The sequence below is a fragment of the Typopeltis vanoorti genome, chromosome 19 (genome assembly GCF_054136105.1).
Source record: "Typopeltis vanoorti isolate ZY-2024b chromosome 19, IOZ_Tvanoo_1.0, whole genome shotgun sequence".
Lineage (NCBI taxonomy): Eukaryota > Metazoa > Arthropoda > Arachnida > Uropygi > Thelyphonidae > Typopeltis > Typopeltis vanoorti.
The window spans coordinates 104184889-104211227 of NC_143567.1; the positions used below are offsets into that span (position 1 = coordinate 104184889).

General features: G+C 35.3%; 1 protein-coding gene across 1 annotated transcript in view; it reads right to left on the minus strand.

Moving 5' to 3' along the window:
- LOC150096413 (uncharacterized) overlaps positions 1-21744 on the minus strand; it is a 234628-nt gene extending 212884 nt beyond the window's left edge. Inside the window, exon 1 of the mRNA XM_090409660.1 lies at positions 21112-21744. Within this exon, the coding sequence (XP_090265786.1) occupies positions 21112-21693 (582 nt within the window). The 5' untranslated portion in view covers positions 21694-21744. The remainder of the gene's footprint in view (positions 1-21111) is intronic.
- Positions 21745-26339: the final 4595 nt, after the last annotated feature.

Sequence of the window (26339 nt, forward strand, 5' to 3'; positions counted from 1 at the left end):
AAATTTAAAAATTATTAAAAGACTTTAAACTTCGACACGGTAAAGGTAAAAGAGGAGGACTAAGAAAGAAAGAAAGAATAAATAAGGTTTAAGGAGCCTCGGTAGTTCAGTCGGTTGGAAAGACCTGGGTTCGGATCCCGTGCGAAGAACTTTTATTAGGGCTCTTTAACCTGAAGGTGAGTTAGCTGGTCTCATAGGAGAGTACCAGGTTTTGTCTCCCGGAAAATCGGGTTTAGAATCCCGCAAACCGGCCACAGGAATATATTCAATTTGAAGACAATGTGCATAGCACAGAAGATGAGATAAAAAAAAAAAATTCACATTTGACGTCCGTAGACGCCGTATGGTCACTGCCGTATCTCACATGGTTTTGGCAATGATGTCTTCTGCTAGCATAAGTGGTAGGGTCGCAGATTCCCTTTCCACAAAGTTCGTAGGACAATCACAAACATTCATGCCCATGGCGGGATTCGAACGCACTGCCTCTTCGCGAGAGTGCAGACACGCTAACCACTCGGACTACCATACCAATAGTTTTATTTATTTCAATATGAAATTCGATTTTTAATCATTAAATTGAAAATGTACTCAGCGATGAAATGATAATCAATCAATACTATACCCTTAGAGGAAAAGTAGTTATAATAATCAGTAATCATTGGGGGACACCGTGGCACCTAAAAAGGGTAAAAAAAAAAATGAAAAATTGGGAGCTGCAAAGGAGCAGTTGGAGATACATCTACAAGCCTGCATCTAAGACGATTTTTAGGGCAGTGGGAAGGTAAGGATGATAAGCATATAGATATTTTTACAATAAAAGTATTGAATATTTTGTTTTGAGCTTCTGGAGAATTAACGGAAGGATGTAATACTTTAAGAATAACTCCCTACCCCCCTAATAATCGTATGTAACTGAGACTCCAGAACATGCATTTCAAAAAGGTCATTTCTGAGACCTGTTTTATATCCTAAATAAATAAATACAAAAGTGTACAGAGTACTTGAAACCAGTGTGTGTGTACGTGTGTCTTCGTAAAAGTATTCCTATTTACAACCTTTGCTTCCAATCACCAAAACCGGATCTCTGAGACGCTGCTCTTTGGACAAAGACGTGGTCGTATTTCCTTTCAACGTCGGCTCCGAAATATGTTTACTTTCATATCGCATCATTATTCATGTGGCATGTTAATTAAAATGAAACTGCATTCCAGCTTTACTGCCTGCCAATGTACTTAAAGAAAGTGAGCAGTGATTTATTCAGAGCTGTCTGAGGCAATTTCCTGTACAATCGATTTAGAGATAAAAACAGTCGTACGCTAAGATAACTAAGAAGCTGACATTTGTAGAATATCACAATGTTACTAATGTTTGCAGGCTTCGCTACAGAATCGCCGAGGTAAGCTATCCTTCTTTTAATGCGTTTCGTATGTCAGAGTAAGAATATTATCAACTTACTAGAAACAACACTTGTTTATCTTCTGTATGAAGATTGTGTATATAAAATGTTTATCTAAATAAAGATATGTATTCAAAGAATTTGGGTGAGTTTTTTTTTTAAAAAAACAACAAATCTTAGTTCTAAATGTGTTTAGGGAGCTTGCAACTAAACGTCTTTGTCATGTATTTTAGGTAACCGATGAGCTTCACCTGTCGGTGTTACATCGTCTCCCTGCTTAGTGGAGACCTGAAGTGGATTGAAAAAAATCTCGTGTTTCATTTCTAGACCAGGATTTCGGATTTATTTTAACTCTATTGTCCACGTGGTTATCCTGGTGGGTGTGCCCTTCGCAATCATATGCCTGGGGAAGGAGTGTCCTAGGTTCGATTCCCGTCGACGATGTGAGAAGCATAAAATGTTCCTCGGCTATAGCCAAGTTAGCCGGACGTGAACAGCAATGTCATCCCCACGGTTTATCTGCGTTTTTTCATCCCCCAAGCAGACAAACCGCCCCGTGAACACACACGAATTTAGTCATGAAGCTCTTTTTACTAGTACAAAAGGTGAATATTTTTTTTTTTTTTAGAAAAATACCCTGACATTTGGCTGAAAACCTTTTCAACAGAATCTTGCCTAAATGTTTTTCCATTCTAATGTTACCTAAAAGGTTTAATATCGTATCTCACAAGTTCTTTTTCCCTATTAAAAGGCTTCCATTGAACTCTAATGACTTCCCCAACTATCATGGATTCTTCTATCGTTTCCAGACATTAAAATCACAAAGCATAAAATTAAAATACTAAACGAGAAAATTTATTGTAATCAATAAACGTATCTGGTCGTAGTAATGGCTAAAAATATATCTAATTAGCAGTTTAATTTTAAGTTAATTAGCGAAAAAGCTTCGCTATTTGTACGAAGGCAATTCAAGGTTATCGGCACGTGCATTCTCATTATATTGATGGTTGCCATTATGGTAGATGAAGCTCAGGTATTTCCATTTTGATGCATGTTTTCACCAAGAAGAAAGCCAATTACTTGGAACACTCGCCGATAAATGTTCATTAGTGTTTTTTTTTTCTTCTTCTCTTTTTGCTACCACAAATGCATGCCGTTTAAGCTAGTCTAGGATTAATTAAGGATAGAAGTGTAATATGAGGCAATTTGAAAACTAATAAGATGTGGTTTGCTTCTTATACGGACTTCAGATGGCGCTGACTGCATGACTTATTAATGTTTAGTACAGTTCTTAAAGATAATGAAAAGGCCAAATCTCGGAGAATCTAGTCATAATTAAGAGACGAATTCTTTAATAAAATGCTTTTTTTTTTCTCTATATTTTTGCAATTAAAACTCCGGTCTTTTGTTTTATTTAGAGTGCAAGGACAGTTATGAAGCGGAAGATAATTAGATTATTTTTGCATTTCCTACTTACGATAACGAAAGCAATAAGATCACCAAAGTTCTCTTGTAATCGTAGAACAATTCATGCAGATTGAAACACTGTGATCCGCACAAATTAAATCCATAACAATGATCTCTGATTTTTGTTTCATTTCTGCTTACGTAAGTGATCACGTGTGATAAATGGAAGAGAAAGCAGGATATATATAATTGTCATTAGTCCTTAAAATGACTGATTTAAAGGGGCGAAGCAATAATGCTTTTCATATTCCCCGTTATCTGTAGAGGACAGTGTAAGGAGAAGGTGTTACTGAGCTATTAAAGCTCTGATCATGGCTGGAGGGTAACAGCAGTAGCCGAACCTCAGTTAGAACTTCATTGCCTACAGCACTGCCATACGTAAAGGTAAAGCTGTCTCTAAAAATTTGGACGATCCCTAGGCCACTCAATCGTGGGCGAAAGACCGTCCATCTCAGCGTTGGCTCCACTCAGTGATGGCTTTCCACCCACACACCACCACCGAGCAGAACCTCTCATATTCCGAAGAAAAGCATTCACCGACAAAGCCCCTCAGCGGGCGTGCCACAGAACACTTCCCCCCGGAGATTCAAATTGCTCCCTTAAGGCAAAAATCTTAAGAGAGCGACACAATCTCTCGAATCTCTGTGCCCCAGGGGGTAACAGCAACAGCCGAGCCTCAGTTAAACTTCATTGCCATCCATTACCCTCCAAGGGTATTAATCACCGCATCTCACGGTCGATTCCCGGAAATCATTGTCATTAGTCCTTATAAGGACTGGCTTAAAGGGGCTAAGCAAGAATGCTTTTCATCTTCCCCGTTATCTGTAGAGGACAGTGTAAGGATAAGGTGTTATGAGCTACTAAAGCTCTGATCATGGCAGGAGGGTAACAGCAATAGCCAAGCCTCAGTTAGAACTTCATTAGTTCCCACCCGCAAACGGTTATAAACTCATAGTATATGAAAGTGCAGTCTTTGGTGGGTTGTGTCTTCGTTCTTTCTTATTTATTGGATGGGTAATATCCGAGTTGATAGCTGTATATATCATACCTTGAAAATCAGTATGACTTAATGTCATATGAATATAAAATCTTGTAAATAATGTATTAATGCCACGGTTTACATCCCTAATATTTTTTCCCTCGGGCTATATCTGCCCTACTACGATAAAGGCAAATTGTTGCCAAACTCCAGGTCAACAGTCAGTGATACCATACTGAGATGAAAGCACAGGAAGTCAACTGCAAGTGCTACCAGCAGTGGACGACCCACCAAACTCATTAAACGTGACCTAAGGTGCTACGAAGGACAATGTGTAAAAACTACCATTCGTCGGGTGACATGTTAAATGCGGAATTCTGGGCATCGATTGAAATCTACACCAAACATCCAGACCCGAGGCTCACAGCATGGATTTCAATGCCAGGACCGCAAGACGCAACCGTCGCAGTACCCGAACCAACATGCAGCGCCGTGCACAGTGGAACGTGTAAAATTGGAAAGCTGTGTTATGGAGCGACGAATCAGGGCTACACCCTCCACCGAGCAGATGGACAGGTGTGGGTGTGGTGGATGCCGGGTGAACGTCTCTTACCAGAGTGCGTAATCCCAACTATGAAGTTCGGTGGTAGCAGTGTGATGATATGGTCCTGTTTTCCTGGTTTGGCCTCGGACCTCTGTTTGTGGTACCACGAACATTGAACTCCAAGAGCTTTCTGAACATTCTGAACAATTAACATTGTTCAGAATGTTCAGAAAGCTCTTGCCAAATTTGTGAGCCAAAATATAAACGCCAAATTTGTGGCGTTTCTACGAAACTGACTGTTGTCTCTCTCGGCAAGGTAATGTACCGAGTCATAAGGCTGCTGTTGTAACTGCGGGGTTTGTGGACATGATTATGATTGCCGCAGTCATCAGAGCAAAACAGCCAACTTATTTCCAAGCAGTTTATATAGGAGTTATATTTTATTTCCTTAGAGTAATTAATTGTGAAATTTATATCAATAAATAACATACGGTATTATTGATGCTTATAACATAAGGCAGTGTTTCTCAAACTTCAGATATCCGCGTACCCCTTCTTAAATTTTTATTATTGCCAAGTACCCCCTAATTAATTAATTAAAAATAAATTAATTAAACTTAATTTAAAATATTAATTAAAAATTAAATATCTATTTTATTTGAATTTATATGTTCATGTAAACAAAAAATGTGATTTATTTTTAATAGAACAAAATTTGGAATGGGTTCCTCTTCATTTCCCATCCGTGAAAATCCACATTTCAAGTAATTCATATGATACGAAGAGTTTCCACCCTCTTCCTAGTTGGTTCTCTAGAGATGTCAGACGACACACTCTTATCAATTTCGTTTGATCCAGATGCAATATCAACGTTTTCTTGTTGCTTACAGCTACTTGTACTTGCTATATTGCTCTCTTTTGGGGGTTTTATAAATCCAGTCTTTAACCAATGATCCATACGTAAGAATTGGAAAGCTAAAAAAAATTACTGTATTTACTCGAATATAACTCTAACTTTTTATTCGAGTTTAAATTAAAGCTAAAAAATCGTGTTGCGAGATACGTGCGGGATTTTCGGAAACTAAAGTTTTCAGAAAAAAAAACTGAAAATGTGCGACTTGCCAAGAAGCTCCGACTCGCTATCACTACTTTTGGCATCGAGAACAGTTTCTTTATGTGCATCGTCAAAGTCATTTACCCAAATAGCGTCATCTTCTTTCCCATTATTTCAAGCAAAAATTATCAGTATTTACAAGTCTTGAGATATTTTATTGAGAGCAGCGAAGAACTGCATATGATTGGTGCGGTATTAACAAAAGATCGCGCGAACCAAAGACAAATTAGCATTTCAACAGTTGAGTTAAAATGCTAATTCCCATCAACCGAATTCCATAATATCTGAAACATATTCACTATATATTTCTTAGTTTTAACACGTTAACGACGGGGGTGGTGTCAAGCAAAACCATATGTTCCACCGGCAACATATGGTTTTGCTTGGTCTATACAGCAGTTTCTGTTGGAGAGGGGATGTGATTCATTAGTTAGTGCCATTTTTATCCCGGTTGTCTCTAATTGCATTGTTTGTTGAAAATATAATGACTCCTTTAATTATGCATAGCCGAAAATTGCCACGTACCCCTAACGACCTCTTTCGCGTACCCCCGGGGGTACGCGTACCACACTTTGAGAAACACTGACATAAGGTAATATTAGTGCTAATAAAGATGACATATGCTGTTTTATTCTATTAATAACTAACTAATATTCGATTATTATATTATTACGCTAATAATATTTTATCAATTACTCTACATATTGTATATATATATATATAATTATTAATATCAATTACTAATAATATATAACTAATAATACCACTTAAAATATTAATTTTTTTTTAAATTATGGAATATTAATATTAATATTTCGTGATGATAACTACAATAAAACTGATAAATACATTTTAATATAAGATAAGAACATTTTACGTTCGACATTTTCACAGATTCATAAATATTTAATTTATATTAAGAATAAAAGGTGTATTATTAAATTTCCTTATGAATGCAAAATATGTAATAAACTATGTAAAATTAGTAGATATTAAATATTGTATATAAGTTCCATTTATATTTTATATAAAATATATAATATGTATATAAATTACGATGAGTTGATTATTAAAAATGGAAGACATATAATTATATGTTTATCCCCTTCTAGACGCACGACAGAAAATTACATTTTAAACAATAAAATTATATAACACGTGATCAGCATCAAACTATTTATAATCATATTAAAAATAAAATACTTGATCATTTGTATTGTTCAAATTCAGTTTGAAATATAATAAAAGACGTCTTGAAAAGTTCGATGTATTACAGGTGTGTAGTACTTAATTTTTTTTTTTTTTATTGTAATGAGAAAGAAAGATAAGGAGAGGATAATGTTCGAATTCCTTAGACTAAAGAAAATGTGGATTAAATTTCAAATATTACTAAACATTCCTTAAATTAGCATCTCCGGGTACATCTTAACAATAGTAAATGACTGCTCATTACACATACGCTTACTGGTGCGAGGTAATTCATAAAGTTTTATATTAATAAATAAAAGGTGTATATTGATAAATTTCCTGAAAGGAACAATAATAACGAAAATATCAAGTTTTTAAATAATATTTGCATTTATTATAACATTTCTTTTCGTATTTTATATAAACATAGAAATTTAAACAAAATACTGCATTACAAAAGGACAAATTGTTTTATTTAACCATTTCTCAATTTAAAACAGGTTTAAAACTGAATCCTCAGAAATATATTCCACATTTTTTTAAAGATCGATAATGTTCCCCAAGGGGAGTGACATTAGCAGTAATATGATTCTACATCACCATAGAACTAAACGCACTTTCCTCCCATCCCTTTGTCTTTCAACTACCCGTTTTTTTCCAAACTCCCTTCTTCTATCTATCTGCCTACTAAAAGAAAGATATTCTGAGATTTCGAACTATTCTGTATTCATAGTCCATCCTAGCGTCTCTGCGTTCGAATGTTGGAGTTGAATTTCAAATCACTAGGAACCTTTCATATAACACTTAGCAATACATGGAGTTCGGCTTCTTAAAGTTTCGCGAATCTCTTAGAAAATCTAATTTTTCTCTATTCTGGGCCAACATTCTGATACATAAATTCAAAGCTTTTTTCTTTTATAACGAATTTCAAAACGACCTCTTTTTAAAACATCCTTTTAACATTTTTGCTAAACTTCGTATAGAAAAGTTTCTCTGAGAACGAATCTTTAAAAGATAGAATTTGTAAACATTAAAATATTTAATGTTAATTCAATTTTTACTTATTAATTGTAGGCTAGTCCTTATAAGGACTGGCTTAAAGGGGCGAAGCAAGAATGCTTTTCATCTTCCCCGTTATCTGTAGAGGACAATGTAGGGATAAGGTGTTATTGAGCTATTAAAGCTCTGATCATGGCAGGAGGGTAACAGCAATAGCCGAACCTCAGTTAGAACTTCATTAGCTACAGCATTGCCATCCATTACCCTCCAAGGGTATTGGATTGAATGAATCAATCACCGCATCTCACGGTCGACTAGTGCTAAATTTTATGAATTGAGAATAATGTTTAATATATTTAATTCAGTGTTGTTACAAAACTACAACAAAATATTGTTGAGATAAGTCAATGCTAGTAAACTAATTCTGGAATGGAGTATATTATAGATCCATCCATATTTTATAGCCAAATATAGAAAAAATTAAATTAAGCTTCGAAATTTCCCAGAAAGCTTATGATATTATAAACTTCAGAGGTTGGAGCTTCTCATATACTCAATGTAAATTTCTGAGTTATTTTTCTATGTTTGCATATAAAATAAGTTAATCTATAATATACTCTTTACAAATATCTAAATTATATCGAATTAAAGCATCTTTGCTCTTTATTTAATATTTAAACTACAACACCTTATTGTTTTGATTATACAGCTACACTACCACAAATGCGGTGGATGAGGGATGACAATCGACAGTGAGATGCAGTGATTGATTCATTCAATCCAATATCTTTGGAGGGTAATGGATGGCAATGCTGTAGCAATGAAGTTCTAACTGAGGCTCGGCTATTGCTGTTACCCTCCTGCCATGATCAGCACTTTAATTGCTCAATAACACCTTATCCCTCCACTGTCTCTACAGATAACGCGGAAGATGAAAAGCATTCTTGCTTGGCTCCTTTAAGCCAGTCCTTATAAGGAGGTGTTTTTTTTTTTTTTCAAACTAAGTAAATGCTACATCGCTAAAAATTCCGAAAAAAATATTTAAAAAAAGAAAAGAAAAACATTTAAAACTAGAATTAAGTTTCTGATAATTCGTATTTTGCGTGATTGCATGAAGAGTTGGTCTTTCTTATCGGCTTTGTTCATTTAAAAAAGCGCTGAGTTTAGTGGAAAATCATCTTTATCTGACAAAACCAAAACTGTGCACACGATAACCAAGTAAAACTCAATTGTTGAGAACAAACTTGCTTTTCGTGACGTAACGATATAAAATTTCTATGCCCTTTTGATTATTATAAAAAGACAAAAGAAACTTTGAGGGGAAGAGAAAGAATTAATTGAAGAAAAAAGATAAAGGAAATGTAAATTAGTGAAATAAATAAAGTGCCACAAATCGATAAACAGAATAACTGGCAACATTTTTTTTCAAACTACCACGAGAGTCATTTGATAGCCTCCATAAGTCTGCTGTTCTTTCCAATAACAGGGATACTCCTTTAGCGTCGTGCACTCGTATCCAATAGTGGAGGATAAGTGATGTGGTTCAGTAGACCGTAGTGAGGGCTGTCACGGACAGAATTGCCGAGGACAGTAGCATTCTGTCAGAATCCAAGGTGTGACACTCTGCAAATGCGGCAGCAGTGCTCTGGGAGTGAGCTGATATTCTCATTAGCAACCTCGAGAGACTTAGAAACATTACAGCCAATCTGATGTTACGGTTTATATCACACAGATGAATAGTAATTCCCTGAAAAGCTGTCTCTATGTTTTCTATGAGTGACGATGAATGAAAAAAAAAAAAAAAACTATACCAGATTGGATTATATGAGATTTTAAGGTGGCGTTTTCAATATTTTTTTTTAAATCTGATTTTTTTTTTTTTTCAATCGGACAGTTTGGAAAAAAAAAAAAAAAAGACAGACTATCCAACAAATCCCAATAATAACATAATACCTCATTGTTTACATTCAATTGTTAATAAATTTTCAGCATTTGCAACAATGCCCAATGTTGCGGTAATAATTAGTCTTAAGGGAGATTATGTTGAAAAATAAAAATACTTTTGAAATTATCAAGTCATTTTTTCATTGTTAGGTCGAGAAGTTTTCAGATCACATTCGTATGCTATAGACTGGGTATTTCTCATTGCTTCATTATTTATTTGTTTATTTTTTTCCCCTAGTGAGAATGCAGTTTTATACCACACATTCAATGGGATGCCAGAGATACCAGAAGTTCCTCTGTAAATAAGCTAAACTAGGGGGGAAACGCAATATCTTTTATACGCTTAAACACACCACAACATTTTTTGGGACGCCAAGTGCTTTTAAAAGAACAATAATTTTACCTTATCTGCGGACGCCATCCACAAACAGTTGCTCCCTTGAGTGAACACATATGGTTGTAAAAACCACAGCCTCAACTGCTGTATATAACAACACAATTTCCCCGTTTTATTCATTTGAATTTAAAATCGGCTAAGCATTACAATTTTGTATTTTTCTTATTTTCTCTGTGAAGCCAGTTGTGTTGTAATGAAGGTACTTAAAGAAATAAATAAAGGGGTGGATGTACTTTATTCACCCCTTCTAACATTCTCTTCAACTCCCTTTCTGTCCGTTTATTATTCAAATGACAGACTTCACCCCGTCAAATACAGAATTCGCTCCCGCTGTGAACCCATTTCTGTGTAGTGGAAGCCCTGTCAACAAGTCCACCCTCACCCATCGTGTCTAATTACAGGGGTCGCTCCTGATTTGAAGGGTCACTCCCCCAAAACGTGTACTTCACACACAGAACAAACAACTTTTATTTGTAATTAAAGGTGTGTGGCCTGCAGTTCACCATTCGCATGTATGCACGCCCACCCAATCCCCCTTCTGCCGATGTCATTTATGTCTTGATTCGTTCTCCGTTTCCGAAGCTTCGAAATGGAATTTTTCACGATCACAATAAAATAATCAACTTACAAAAGATTTACTCGACTTCAGTGTATGTATTCCAAACATGAGATAACAATTAATATATAAATATTATAGATATATATAAAAGGTAGTTGTTTAAAATAGAATAAAATAAAGAATTTGTGTATTTATCTTGGAAAATTTGTATTAAAGTTACATTTAAATTTAAAATTAAGTATTTTCTTATAAAAATTAACTGAAAATTTTCAAATTATGCCAAATTATTACAACCTTCGTATTACAAAAAACTCTACCTTCCAATAATTGTAGTCATATGCCAAACAAATAATATATTTCGTATAAAATAATAATTTTTTGATTACATCAAATTATACAGAAAAAAATCGATTTTATCTCTTTTGGCAAACAAAGTCACGCATAAAAAGTTATAATCCTATCATACATACTGTGGATGGACTATACAAGTTGGATCATTCAAAAACTCTGCTTCAGAGCCCAAACACAAAACTTTAAGTCACTTCAACCTTCAAATAAACAGAATTGTGGTAGTCCTACACCGGCTAATGAAAATCATCGAGTTTCTAAAGTGATTCGGAATGCATGCCGGTAATGGAATTGGAATCCACTTCCTGTGAGTGGGAGAATAAAAACATCATCTACTCAACCAACCAGGATGGAACTGTAATACAAGATACTACCAACAGTTATAGTTTTAAATCTATCAGATGAAATTAAAAGATTGTTGATAGTGAAGCGCAACATGGCGCTAGGATTTTGGTGTCGCGTACTCAGTGTTTGTCAATTGCATGTTATTCGCTGACAGGTTTGGCTGTTTTCTGGGCTGAAAAACTATCCACCTACTTCAGTAATGAGACCGACTAACTCACCTTTAGTTGAAAACCTCTTATAATGGTTTCTTACTTTAATTTTTTCCTCGTCTACTGCATACAGGTCGACAATAACGCAATCTTTTCAGATGTTCTGGATATTGGATTCAAGTATCTACAACTCATCTTAAGTTTTATTTATTTATTTTATTTTGTAAATTTCACTGATGAAACGTTGTTAGCTTATAGTATACACGAGTACCATGGGCTGGCTAAGGGTTAAATACATTGAAATCCTGCCCTAAAGACCAAACACTTTATTTATTCACCAATAAGCAAAGTGATAGTCTCACACAGGGTAATGAAATTCGACCACGACGCAAAGACTTTCACAAACAGGAATACTCACAGCAGGATCAAGCCCTCGTCCTCAGCTGGAGAGCATAAACAAACTACCAGGTTAGCAAAGTGTGGTTTTAAATGTATGAATTTCTACTTCACCTTTGTTCAATAGTAAGGATTTTTATCGAACTAAAATAAAAAAATCCTACACGGTCTCATTATAAGTATTAATAAAATCCAATCTTCCATTTAGAATTTTCATCTTTGCTCGACGTATGTGCAATCTGTTGTTTGTCTATTTTACGAGTCAAGATAATTTTTTTTTTTTTTTCTTATTTGAATTGATGTTTTCTGCTATATATCGCTTTTCCTTTTTTATTTCTGAGATTTTCCCTACCTTAACAAGTAACTGCAAATATTTCTATTTTATCCTCCACCTTCAAATGAAATGTCTACCACGTTATTCATTAGACCGGTTAGTTAACTGTTGAAATTAAGTCAGAAATCTGATGCAGTTGTTAATAATGTATAAATTCTACGTCAGTTATAACAGCTGCAAGACTTCTGTTCCTTGCAATATAATCATCCATTTGGTTTGATCGTTAGCAGCATGCTCTAAAACAAGGATCAAATCAGATATAATTTCTGTTTACTGCTCAACTCATGAGCGATCTTGTTCCGTGCACACTTTTATGACAAAGGATACAGCAGTTTTGCTTTCTTGTAGATAAATAACTGCGGTGTAACAAATGGTTACCGTGTATGATGAAAACCAGAGACTGCATACGGGAACTGGAGATAAATGCCAATTAGAAAACTTCATTTGTCTTCGTGAGCGCTTAAAGCAGGAGTCGAATGAAAAAAAAAACCCACCTTTTGGAACTATTCTAAACATCGAGAAAAAAAATATTGCTAGAATGGTGATGTAATTTTTTCTCTTACCTAAATCAAGATTTAATGCAATGTAGAGATGAGAACTCATTTGATGGGGGGGGGGGGTGTTATAATGCAATAATTTTATATCTTTGCGTAAACCCTTGTGAGTGGGAGAAGAACGAGAGGGGGAGTTTGAAGAGATTCTCATAAGTGGTGCCTAAACAGGTCATGATGGAGGAGGAAGAGGTAGGAGGGGATAATGAGCAAACCCTCCCTTTTATCACAAATTTGTCCGGGGGAGGGGGGGGGGGAGTTGTTTGAATAATTACCTTGTTTAACAAAATTGTCCCGCTTGGGAATTAATGCCTAGTGACATGTGCGTCGAGTCGGCACCTGCTTGGAATCTGGGTCTGGCCTTAAGTGGAGTGCATAATTAGAGTGTGTGGAGCGATGAGCAGTAATTATGTGTCATCAGTCTAAACGGCTTTTCTTGCGAAGTAATCCCTGACACTATAAGAAGTGTTAAAATGAGAAGCGCACAAAAATGGTTGTCATTAACGCCGGTTCTCTTATCTACCCCCCACTTCCTCGCCCCCTTTCAACGCCATCTCCTTCGTTTTCCCAGTCGTTGAAAATGTTCACGAAGATCCCATCGTCTTCGAAATGAAAATGTAAACACGAGTTGGCAACGAAATAATGGAACGTTATGTGTGTGTGTGTGTGTCAGTAGCTATTCGATTTGCCAGGTCACGTGATCCTCGTGCTTTACGTTTGTCGGAGACAAGCAGCTACTTTCAAGGAGTGCAGCAGATTCTTGCCAAGCCCTGTTAGCGGGTTGGTTTAATTACAACAGGAAAGGCAACTCCCTTTAGGAACAAAGCAATCGGCTGTTGAAAAAAAACAAAACAAAAACATTAAATCAAGTCAAAGACGGTGCAGATGTTTGCTCTTTGGGAATTCAGATCGGATCAATCTCCTCTTGGATGATGCAAATAGAAGTGAGAAGATAGTTTTTTTTTTTTTTCAGATGAAAAATTTCCGGAAAAAAGAAAGTTATCCCCACTAAAGATCTCTCTCTCCATAGTATATTTCTTAATTTGCTTCTCCCTGTATTTCCTTTCTAAGATTTATCTTCCTGTGTGTTATTTCTTCTATAAAACCCTTTAGCACTAAAACTTATTCTCATTTACGACGGCAGTTCAACATACGCTGAGGATAAATTGCATGTAGGCAGTTTTCGGATGGACCCCCTATTGTTTACATTGATTAACACGTGTCCGACAACCACTAAATCAACGAACTCGCACTTAGCGGTTAGACCCTTTACCGGCAATTAGCAACGGAACGTCGTTAGAAGGAAAATTACCCAAGCATTCGCTAGGTGGCGCAGCATGTGTCACCGGGAAAGGAAGATTAAACAGGCTGCCATTGTGTAATACTTGTATTTCTAATAAGGATTTTGAAACCAGCATGACAACCATGGCCATCTAGTAGCATCCTCTGAGACCTATTCAACACTCTATTAAAAAAAAAAAAAAAGTTGCAAGGCACTTCAACTAAAGCGCGTATCAGATGATGAAATCCACATTGAATATCGCATTTACAGCGCCACCTGTTCTTCCTAATATTTTTGTGTACAAATGGAAAATATCTAAAAAGAATGAGCCCCTCCCAGCGACGTCTACATCATTGTTTAATAATAATACGGCGTTGCAATGCCATTCTTATTCATTTTAATGAGATTGGTACGGGGAAAAGTAATTAGACGAAAATGCTGATAAATAATTCCATTTTTGAGTATCAATAAGGAAAAATTCCTTTCGTGGAAGAAAGCTAAAATTTTGACCAAAAATAGCTCAGAAAAATTTTTATTTTGGTATAAATTTAGCCAAATGAATTAAAATTTAAAATTTTAACTTTATAAAATGGTATTTTATAAATGTTTAGTTCTGGGTTAAAATTAAGATTTAGGCTAATTTAGCATAAAACTTAAATCTCGTAAATTAATTACAATAAGGCTAACCAGATTAAACGAAATCTAAGGCTAATCAGATTGAAAACAAAATTAAGGTTAATTCAGATTCAAACAAAATTAAGGCTAATTCAAATGAAAACAAAATTAAGGTTAATTTAGATTCAAAACAAAAGGCTACTTTAGCCTAAAACGAAATTCAGTAAGGCTAACTTTTAGATTATGTAATTTCTAATAAGCTTTACGCAAATTTTAGCTTATTTTTTGGCTTTTTTTAAGAACGCCAAATATATTGCTTTCTGTCAATGGATTTTGCCTAAAATTGTGCAAATTATAGTTCAGTGGGAGGGGGGGGAGTCTGAAGAAATAAGAATTAAAGATAAATACTTCATGAAAGTGTCCATTTTATAAAAAAAAAATATAAGTGCGAGTGGTTTTCTTAAGCAGGAAAGGAAATGGCGAATAAATCCAACCTCATGAAGGAGGAACATATCTATTTGTCCTTTGACCACTTCCATTATACTATAATCCTGGTGGATCCGCTTCTTCGCATCTCTTTCAATAACTGCACTTAGGTTTACAACCGCTACCTCAAGGAAAACACCACGCCCCCTCGTGAGCAATTCCCATAATATACAGTTGTAGTTCGCTTTATTCCGAATTACTACGGCTCGCATTACAGCTAACAAGAGACCTTTTCCCGTTGCACGAGGCCTGGCCTGCTGCCAAGCCGACTCGTCGAATGGCTGTCGTACTGGCTAGGATTTTCGCTCGAGCTCAGCAAACGAAGGGCACACGCTGAGTTGGCCGTGAACGTGAGCAGAAACCTAACAAGAGTGAAAGACATCACCAGTGATTGACCGTGCGATGGAAACACTCGAGGGAGGTTCAGACGCTAACTCAGACAATAATTCTCCAGTTTCGGAGGGCAATTCTCATTTTCCACGTTTGCTAGCGCCTTGAATTCTAGGGGAAGGGCTCGTTTGTAGTGGGTGATGGGGGGGGGGGTAGGAAATATTTTTCTTTGGAATCGTATCCAATTGCTAGATAGTACTTCTATGGATCATTCGGTGCATTCAAACGCTATGCTAAAAAATTTGGGGTCCAGATAACCACATTTCGGCGAAATATTTTTCTGCCATTCCATAAATATATATTATTTATCTTTACATGTAAACCCAAACAAATAACAGCATACAAACTTAGTTGACTAAGGGTATCTTGTGATGGAGGATATTCATCCACATTCCAGTCAGGGACGAACTCCTCTACGAAATCCCGCTCTCCCACACCCACCCATTTTTGAAAAAAACTCCAATAAATGCAGCCGAAAACTGAAACAGAATCCATTAAGGTACATCATAGAATTATTTATTGACGCTCTGTTTCAACCCTTAAAGAAACATTTCGTTTTTATTTTATTTTTCTTTCTTTCTTTATTTTTCTTTTTGGCAAAAAGGTTTTTGTGTCTAGCAAATGACTTTTAGTTTAAAATGTCTTCATTATTTTTGCCATTATTATTTAATTAGGTAAAATAACGAGAGAGAAAATTAATTTCAAACCCTGAATAGGCTTTAATGCGAAATAGATTTGACCTTGTACCGTTATTGTTAAAGTTTCCCCCCCCCAAAGGCTTAGACAAAAAATGTTCTGTTTTACGCACAGATCTGCACCTTATAATGAAAGCTTTTGAAACCACATCCAAAAAAATAGGGTGATTAATCCTTATTTCTGTAGAAGTCTATGTCTGTATATTATATTTGCTCTTCTGCGTGGTTGGCCCCTGATGAAAAACCAAAGTTTCCAGAAGAAATATCCTATTTCCCACCGCCTAAGAACGGCCAACTCACCATTGGATGTAAACAACTCGGTTAAAAGTTCGGGGCGTCCTAGATAGAATTCGAACCCAAGACGTTTTAACTAAAGGACATTGTCAAAGCTGACGGAGGTAGAGTGTCAGGAAAAACACGAATCCTTCGGATATATAGTGTGAAAGGTCAAATGGAAATATGGAATTTCGATACGGAGGATAAAAACAGGGCTCTGTTGTGCTCCAAGTTACACCGAGGAAATGGACTACACCGGGGAGGATAGCTTCCTCTTTAAAAGTCTATAAACGTCGATTTTACTTGGGCTAAAATTGACGTTTATAGACCCGTATTCCCCCCCCCCCCACACACACACAGGTCAACCTTACCTCTCATCTCTTGTATCCAATTCTCCCACAAGAATAAAGACAGATGATCAGAATAAAACGCCGTTCCATCAACGTTACTCTTTTCTGGAGCTATTTCTTCCACTTCTAGTACTCATTAAATTTTAAAACCACAAACAGCACCATCTGGCGACGAGTTTAATATCCTTCCATTTTATCGTTTACTGAGTAGATAAATAAGTCGATTGTTTCATCGTTATGCATAAGCAACGAAAAGGAAATAGCATTAAAAAAAGGGGGGGGGGAAAGACGCCAAAAGCTGCACATATTTTTGCTGCGTTTTCCTAAAGGTTAACGAACCCATGAAAGCAAGCAAGCGAGATTCCACCCACATTTTTGAATTCTAACAGGGAGTTGGAAAGAAGCAAGATAAGCAGAAAAGGAAACAGGCGAAAAAATAATTAGGGAGGAAGACAGACAGACTGTGTGTGTGTTAGTGAGACACAGAGAGAGAGAGAGAGAGAGAGAGAGAGAGAGAGACTGCCCGGTAGTTGCTAAGCAAAAGAAATCTAGTTGGGTATGCGGTTCACCTTAGAAATACCACGTGTTTCTAGAAAAAGAAAGTAAGATGGCGACACTAGCGAGTGGGCGAACATTAATGTAAAATGTACTGCAGAAAGACATTTTTTAAATAATAATTAAAACACGTAAAGTGAAACTATCCACGAGAAAAAAAATTAATATATTTCTTTCACGAGTTGTAGTTGTTGCAGTTTATTCAAGAAAAGGCACTGTTATTGTTTTATTCTGAATGTTAGTTGCAAAAGCATAATTTGCACCTAAAATTGACCAAAAAATTATATTTTTGTTTAACAATATTAACTTTATGATGACATAACGATGTTTAATAATTGTTATTTCAGCAATTATTGACATTTCAATAATTAGTGATATTTTATTAAATTAACAAACTAAATTTGATGTTTAATAATTGTTGCTATTTCAGCAATTATTGAGATTTCAACAATTAGTGATGTTTCAAGATTTCTACGATTAGTGATATTTTGTTAAATTAACAAACGAAATTTGATGTTTAATAATTGTTGCTATTTCAGCTATTATTAACATTTGAACAATTAGTGATATTTTGTTAAATTAACGTACTAAATTTGATGCTAATAATTGTTGCAATTTCAGTAATTATTGAGATTTCAACAATTAGTGATATTTTGCTAATTGTTCAATTCAACAATTGCTGATATTTTGCATGTAGGTTTCACTTCATTTCTTTCTTTCTTTTTTTTTAAATTTTTTTTATTATTCTTTCAGAAGGGAGAACAGAGATATTGTAGAAAAATGTAACATTTTGTTATGACGAAAAAAAAAAAAAAAACTTAAAAAAAAAACCCTGAAGATTTCTCATTATTTCCAAATATGATCGTGTGGTTTCTGTAACTGTTGAAAGTTATTAAAAAAAAAAAACAATCTGGAAAATTTAAATGCAAAATCGCTGTATTTATATTTTTTCCCCTTTCAGTGTTTTAAATTGACCGTGTGACATGCGCAATGTGGAAATCAAAAATCTTGATGGAAAAAATCAACATCCCGTTAAACCAACACGAAGCATGCATCGTTGATTATATATAAAAAGAAATGCATTTCATCCTCAAATAAATCATGTTGGTTTTAGAAAAATACTGCTATTAAAGCACCATTTTCATTGTAATTTACTGTTCAAAAGTTCCCTGATTTTTTATAAAATAATTCAAATAAAACTTAAGAATTTTAAAACGAAAATATTAAAAGAAAATGATATTTCAATAGCATTTTATGCATAAAAATAACTAAAATACAATTTTTCTCACAAGAACTGCATTTCAGTTAAAATTGTTAGTACTGTAAGAAAATTGAAAGGAATCCACATTGGGATTATCGTTATTTAGATGTAAACCACCCTGCGAAGAATAAAAGAATTATCCCACAGGCAAGTGAGTCTTCACATTTTCCGCATTCTATACAAGGTCAGCGCAAAACCCATCCCTCTCGATGGCAAGTAATTGGGGCTGTGATCTATACGCTAGTCCGCAAAGAAAACCCCTGAGACAGCTGAACACCAGCCCGGCTAATTAGAGGATTCTTAGACGGCATCAATACCCAGTCAACAAATATTGCTGAACTCTTTATCAGACACACTAGCGCTAGATATTTTCTTCCAAATATAATTTTGTTTTTGTCTAATAGAAAATTTGTAAGTTTATTAGCAATTATAAATTTAACACACACACAGAAAATAAGCTAAGAATATTAATAAATAAAAACGAATATGGAATTATGGCAGACAATAACACAAATAAGATGCAATAGCATTCTTGTAGATGATGTATTCGTCTGTTATTATTAAAAATTGAATCTAAACAATAATAATTTTACAATACCATTTTATTGGTATTGTATACAATTGCAGAAACAGATTGAGACCGAAATTCAGAATGCTCGAATCATAGAATTAAATTAAAATGAATATATTTTGTCGCTACAGAAGGTCCTTACCGAATCCACACACACACACACATGCACAAGGTAAGTCTAAATCTAGATGACTAGGTAGATTTTAACCCAAATGGGTCATTACACATCTTTTTTTTAATTACACATTAACCAAATAACTTTTTTTGGGGGGGGGAGGGGATTAGCAAATGAAGAATGAAATTATTGATTTTTAGTCCCTTTGTGCAAGAGTTCTGGTACATAATTTACACTACTTTGACGCTGATGGGTTCGGGAGCAGTTCCTTGCCCGTGTCTTTATCTCTTTACATCTAGCATGAGTCTGGCAAGGGAGCAGGGAACGAAGTTAAAGCATCCAGAGGTGAATGCAAACGTATACAGGGAGTCCCATGCCTGATCACCATATGATTAGGCTAGTATGCATTGTAAACGAATACTTAGGTACCTTTGGAATGTTATTTTTCAAGGTTTTTACGACACGTTTTTGCACAAGAAATACATTTAGAGACGAATACAAATCAGAACAAGTTTGGGTACAATTTAGTTACTTGAAAAATGGACAAAGCGTTTGTTAAGAATGCCAGTCGCATCCCATTGAATTAGGCTTCACATTAATGTCATCGATAATAATATAAAAAATATCGAATTTGGTATAAATTCGTACTTATATGAGTCTCAAATTCAAATTTAAATTCAATATTTAACTGGTTGTTTGTGGCTCCATCTTTCGTCATAGTTGGAAATTAAAATTGTCGCTTAAAAAATGAATATTATAATACGAACTCAAATAATTGACAGATTTCATTAGCTTAATTGTTTTCGTCACGCCAAAAGATTCTAAATTTATCTCATACGAGTGTCTTGCGCAAGCATAAAATACAACCTTCGAAAGACATCTGAATCGAACGCTTGTATTGGGTCATTGAGCGGTTTCATCATATTGCGTGCTGAGCTCATCAAGTAGGTAATGCTATTACAAAATTTAATAACCTGATTTGCATATAAAGAAAAAAAAAACAGCAGCCAACACGTTACGAAATTATTGAAGCTTGTGAAAATTACCGAGCGGTAGTATATTAATTTGCATTCATTATGCAACACCGAGCGTGGAATATTTAAAGTTTAATTTCATCTGACAGTGTCTCGTTTGCTACAATTACGTCAAATTTAATATTTAATATATTTTATTCCATTTGTAGAATGTTCATTTATGTTAATTCTGTGTGTAAACGCATAAAATGTCTATGGCATTGCCAATAATTAAATTGATGACGTCATAGAATATATGACGTCATTCAACAATTAGCAGGAATGTGAGAATTTGAAACTGACGTTTCCCCCCCCCCCTCTGTGCACGTGTGCTGTTGAAATTGATTCTGAAATAGTCATTTTCCAGGTAATATTGTTAACGCATTGAAATCAACTTTTTTTTTCCCCAGCACGTGAGCTGTTGAAATTGATTCTGAAATAGTAATTTTTTCAAGTTAATATTGTTACGCATTGAAATCACCTTTTTTTTTTTTTTTTTTTTTCCCAGCACGTGAGCTGTTGAAATTGATTCTGAAATAGTCATTTTCCAGTTAATATTGTTAAGCATTAAAATCAACTTTTTTTTTTTTTTTCCAGCACGTGCGCAGTTGTTGGATATAGTAGCAGTTCAATCGATTATATTTTCACTTGAAGCTAACACTAGGTTTGAAACAATGCTTACTAAACTCCTAAATACAAATATATTTTTTTAAAACTGATTTTATATTCAAAAACTTATATCTGTCGCCAACAAGACGACTAAAAAAAAAATCAATTTCCATAAATACTTACCGATTTGGTATACGGTTGAGCGCTAAGCCTTATTCCATCTCTGATTAATTTGTCTCTGACCAAAGATTTTAGCTGCATCTTGGGATACCTTCCCAGTTCTGCCTTACCTTCTTCGTATTCGTCCAGATATCTCCTAGTTGCCGACAAGGGCGTTTCGACAGGGGTGCCGACATTCGCCAGGTCATACTCATAGCCGGAGGCTATTCCTATAGTTTCTTTAGGCTTCGGAAGCTTCCTTAGATGATGGAAAGAATTTAGAGTAGCCGTAGCTCCAGACACAATCACCGGGGGTTTCGATGGCACCGCATCGTCCCCACTGTTAACTTTTACTTCACTCAAATGTCGCGCGTTCTCCTCCAACGTAAAATACACCGAAGTACCGCCTTGTTGAAGCAGAGTTGCAACGGCTTGTAATATCCTTTGACGGTGAGCTGCGTGCGTAACTCCTATTGCGTCTAGATCTGGTTCTCCGATCTGTTTACATATCTCCAGGTCGTCGTAGCCATTGTCAATGAAGCCTTCAGCATACTGCACTAACTGGAGAGAATTCAGCCAGTCTTTCACTATATTCTGTTCGCCCATGGTTCACCCGCGTGTTTCGGAGCCAACCCTCAGCCAGCGTCCGTCGCACACCGCCACACCACTATCCACACAGGCGTCGGCGCCCATTGCCACTGTAAGCAATAATGGATCTGTCGTCTTCAATAGGTCTCCGGAGAACCCAAGGTACGCATGCGTAGTATAGGGAGTCTCCCCTCCAACCCCTGTTATCGGGTTCCCGTGGGGATGTATGCTGTTGACCGGTGTTCAGCTGTTGATCTTGGCCCACTATAAGCTCGCTTTATTTGGACAGAAAGTAGTATCAGGACAGGACTGCAGAGACACCTGGTGTCAGATATCTGCCACGTTGCACAAATAATACGAGAATTGTTTAGTGCACTGATAAATGGTACATTTCAGCTTTAAAAAGAAAATCTAATGCATTTTATTGATTATCGAATTAAAAGAGGAAGAACAGTCGAATTAAAATAAGCCTGTTTTTCAAAAATAAATAATATTTTAAACTGAGTTAGAAGCAAGCAACCAAATATGTAGAATTAAAATTGGTTTATTTATTAAACTTTTTAAATAGTTATTAAATACAGACGTTAATATAATTACTGAGCATAAATTTAAATTTAAATATAATTATTATACGTTCAATGTATTCATTTGGATAAAGTAAATTGAAATATATAGTCTGTTCAGATACATTATTGTTATAATATAAGAAATTTCTTTTAGTACATCAAGTTCAGATAGCTTTATGTAACTGAATGTCTGGAAAATGTCTTTGAAGTCGTTTTGCTGAGTATTACTTTATCTTCTATATGGCGACAAGGGATAGTTGCTGTCCCTGAACACAGATGGCGGATGGGAAAAGGGGGCTGTCTCCCAAAGAGTATTAAATAAATAAACAAATCTCTAGTTGGAATAAAGATTGCCTTCTCGCAAATAAAACCGATGTTGCTAGGCATCGCATTCTTCAAGCACGCTTGGGGTTGACATCTGAGCATTCTGTAAAGAGAAGGTCACAGACGGAACAAGAAACTCTCAAGGTCGGTTGCAAAGGTCATTGTTGTCTAGAGAGAAGGAAAGGCGTTAGAATAGGGGGGGGGGGGTCATCTACAAGCGTGTTTGTGTTTGCAGAGTTTGCAGAAAAACGTCCCGAGACACGTTGGTACAGAAACATAAAATAAACAGACTGTGCGAAGGTAATCTGGTCTCGAGAGAGAGAAAGAGATAGTCGGAGAGAATAGAACTGTGAGGCGGGTCGGTCTGCTCCCTTACTGGGACAAGATTTACAGCCAAGACAGGACAATAAGTTGTAGGAACACGTTTTTCTAGTTGCAGTGGGTTTAGTACAAATATTGAAGGGGTCTCCAACCGGATCCTAAACAGCTGCGGCTATAGGTAAAATATGAGGCATTCATTGGGGCTTAGCGGGTCCGAATTCCCACTAATTGGAAGTAATAAGAGCGAAACTCCTTCATCAAAGGGAAAATGACAAAGCCAGCATGTGATAGCGAAGCTGAATACAAATATTTGGCGTGTTTGTACTCAGGCTGGAGGCGTTGATTTCAAGATTAAGGGAGGGAATTTTTTTTTTTTTTTAAATCACATTTTTTCACTTAAAGGAATGTTTCAAATTGGCTTCGCCGTATCAGTTGATTGAAAAAAAAAAAAACTAGCCTGATTAAATAGACAGAAATACATACTTGAGGGGCAGACTAATGAGGTTAATGAGAGAAAAAAAGAAATGCGAATAAATAAATAAATAAATAGAAGTTTCTTCTAGATTTTATCTCTTTTTTATTTTGCATCATCATATTACATTTTTAGAATTGGGACAATGAAAGTAATTATATTTATAGAATTGATACTTGGAGAAGATTTGAGCATATCTGCTACTTTAGTAATATAATTTTTTAAAGAAACATTTATTTATTTGAAATAATATTGCAAGTAATATTTTATGTTTAATTTATTTGTCACTTTTAAAATAATTTTTATTTTTTTTTTAAATTTTGAAAAGACTACAAACACCTTTAAATTATAATTATAATATTAAACTTATATTATGAGAAAGCTATTATTTCCATGTGTTTTGATTTTTTTAAAAATATCAAATAATCAAAATAAAATTTAATAATAATAATAATACAATATGAATAAAATATATAAAGAAACATACGAGATGTAAATACAACTCGTATGTATTTACAATAGAGAAAAGAAAGACGAGAAAGAAAAATATGTTAGAGAAATGGGTATCAAATTATTTTGCGTATTGATGGTACGGCCCAGCAGTAATCCGACCCTTAGTTTATTTGTGCATCACGATTATTGTACATTGGCATCGCTAGTTATCAGCAGCAGATCCTGAGAGGTCACAAGGTGTCTGAAACATTCGATACCGACGCTAGTATTTCGTTTTTTCAAAAATAAAAGGTCTTTTTCAGAATAAAGTTATAGTTTTTCATAAATTCGGGAACCCTTGATGAGAAAAGAAAATTAAAGAGAGATAAAGTGACAAAATGATAGATAAATAAATAGAAAAACAGAGGGAGAGAAAGTGAAAATGAACAGAGATAAAGAAGGAGAGAAAGATTAAAAAATGTTGTCCTGAGATGTTGAAGGAGACTCCTGATGAGTGGATTTATTGATGCTGTTTTTGAGTTGCAGCGAGACCGGATGGACTGCACGGCAAGAAAAGGGGAGCCATTTAGTGAGCGTCATGGATGAGGACTTCGATTGACAAACGGTTGCCTAGGACCGTATATTTCGGATCCCCAAGGCGGATGCGACGCACTTAATGGTGTATCCGGCTCATTACAGAAGACAAATTGCCCAAACAGTCGAGCTGAGAAAGAACTGAAACACCAGCAATTGTGCGACACGTGCGCCTAACCATTCCCTGTAGGAACAAAACGCTTCGAATCCTCCGCACGCACACGAACATACAAAACATAAAAAAAAAAAAAATCTTTAACACACTTACCTTAGTTCTTCATTCCCCACCCCCATTCTCCTAGGGTCTTTATTGCTGTTTACAAATTCATCAGCAGAGGTCGCTGTACTAACTTTGAAAGATTTGCCTCCATAAGAATGAAACTTAAAAATCAGTGAATTAAATATCTTTGCGTGTCCTGTTAACAGAAAATAAAACGATATTTTGGTTACCATGGCAACGATCCATTTCATCACTTATCCACTGTTCGAAAATAATTTGTCCACAACACATTAGTGGAGAATAAGAACAATTTGGAAAGACGGAACTTGTATGCGCACATGTGAAGTATTTATTTATTTTTTTTTAATTTCATTTTCTTTTTTTTACAAACCCTAATTTGTTTTCGCCATGTGTTCAAAGCTAATGCATCTATTAGTTTTTTTGAATAGTTTTATTTTTCAGTAAAAGTTGGCAGATTTCTTCCAGCTCCCTTCAACGCAGAACGATACAGCTGTTTGGCGTTAGCAAAAAGAGAATTAACTGTGCAATCTAGGTAAGTTTTCGACCTTAAAAAAAAAATTCTTTCTCTTATATCAAGTACAGCAAAGCTGTTGCTGTAGTTTAGCTCTCTCGGCCACAGCCGATATAGGAAAAAAAAAAAAAAAAAAACCCTACAGGTTTCTTTCGCATGTGGAAAAGAATTCTGCTCATTTTTCTTTTAGTGATTCAGTTTTTTTTTTTTTTCTTTTTGGTTCAGTTTTATTGGGGTTTTTCACACTCTTTGCTGTTCCTTTTTATTTTCTTAGTCTCTCCTTTTTTTTTTATTGTATCGATTTCTTCCTTCTTAATACCTCTAGACACACTTGATTTATTAGGTTCAGTTTCTGTCCATTTTTTTTAATACAAGGTCTCTCATTTATTACAAAACCAAATTTCGAATTTATTGACTATTAAATATTATCAATAACACCGACGATATATTTCAAATATGTCATTCGCTTGGGTTCCATGCTAAAGAACGATATTTAATATTTAATAGAATAATAATAATAACAACATTAACAGGTCCGAAAATTTCGTGCTTTGATATTCAATTTAAAATTAAAATTTTTTTTTTTTAAATTTAAAAAAAGTTTCAGTGAAAAATTGAAACTAAATGAATTAATACAAATAAATAATAATAGTTTTAAGAACAGGTGTTAGATTTCCGTTAAAAATATATTTTTGACATAATTTCATATATATATATTCATGAATCAGAATACCTATCGTCGAGAATGGGTGCAGTAGGAAACAGAATAGTTAGTGGAGGTATTTATCCTGGTATGGAATTGTTCTCGTGGCCATCAATGTTCCTCTCTATAGCCAGCCCACAGTACAAATGTACTATAGGTTTGCAACTAAACCTATTGTGGGTGGAAGCCATATAAAAAAGGAAAAAGAAAAAAAAAATGCGGGATCATGTGGAATGCAGCATCCGCTAGTCCCTCGCTCGGTCGCTGACCTCCGGGACATTATTCTGCCTAGTTGGTCCAGAATACCTGAGGACACTTTCCGTAGTCTAGCAGAGTCAATTTCCAAGTGTGCAAGCAGTTATCTGGCGTGCTACTATGTAGGTGGTCATACTGTTTTCTCTCATGAGTGTATAAAAGCATATATCCTATTAACAGACTGCCCGGATGTCGTGGAATTACATAATTCCTCATATATACATCCGGGAATTATGACATATTTA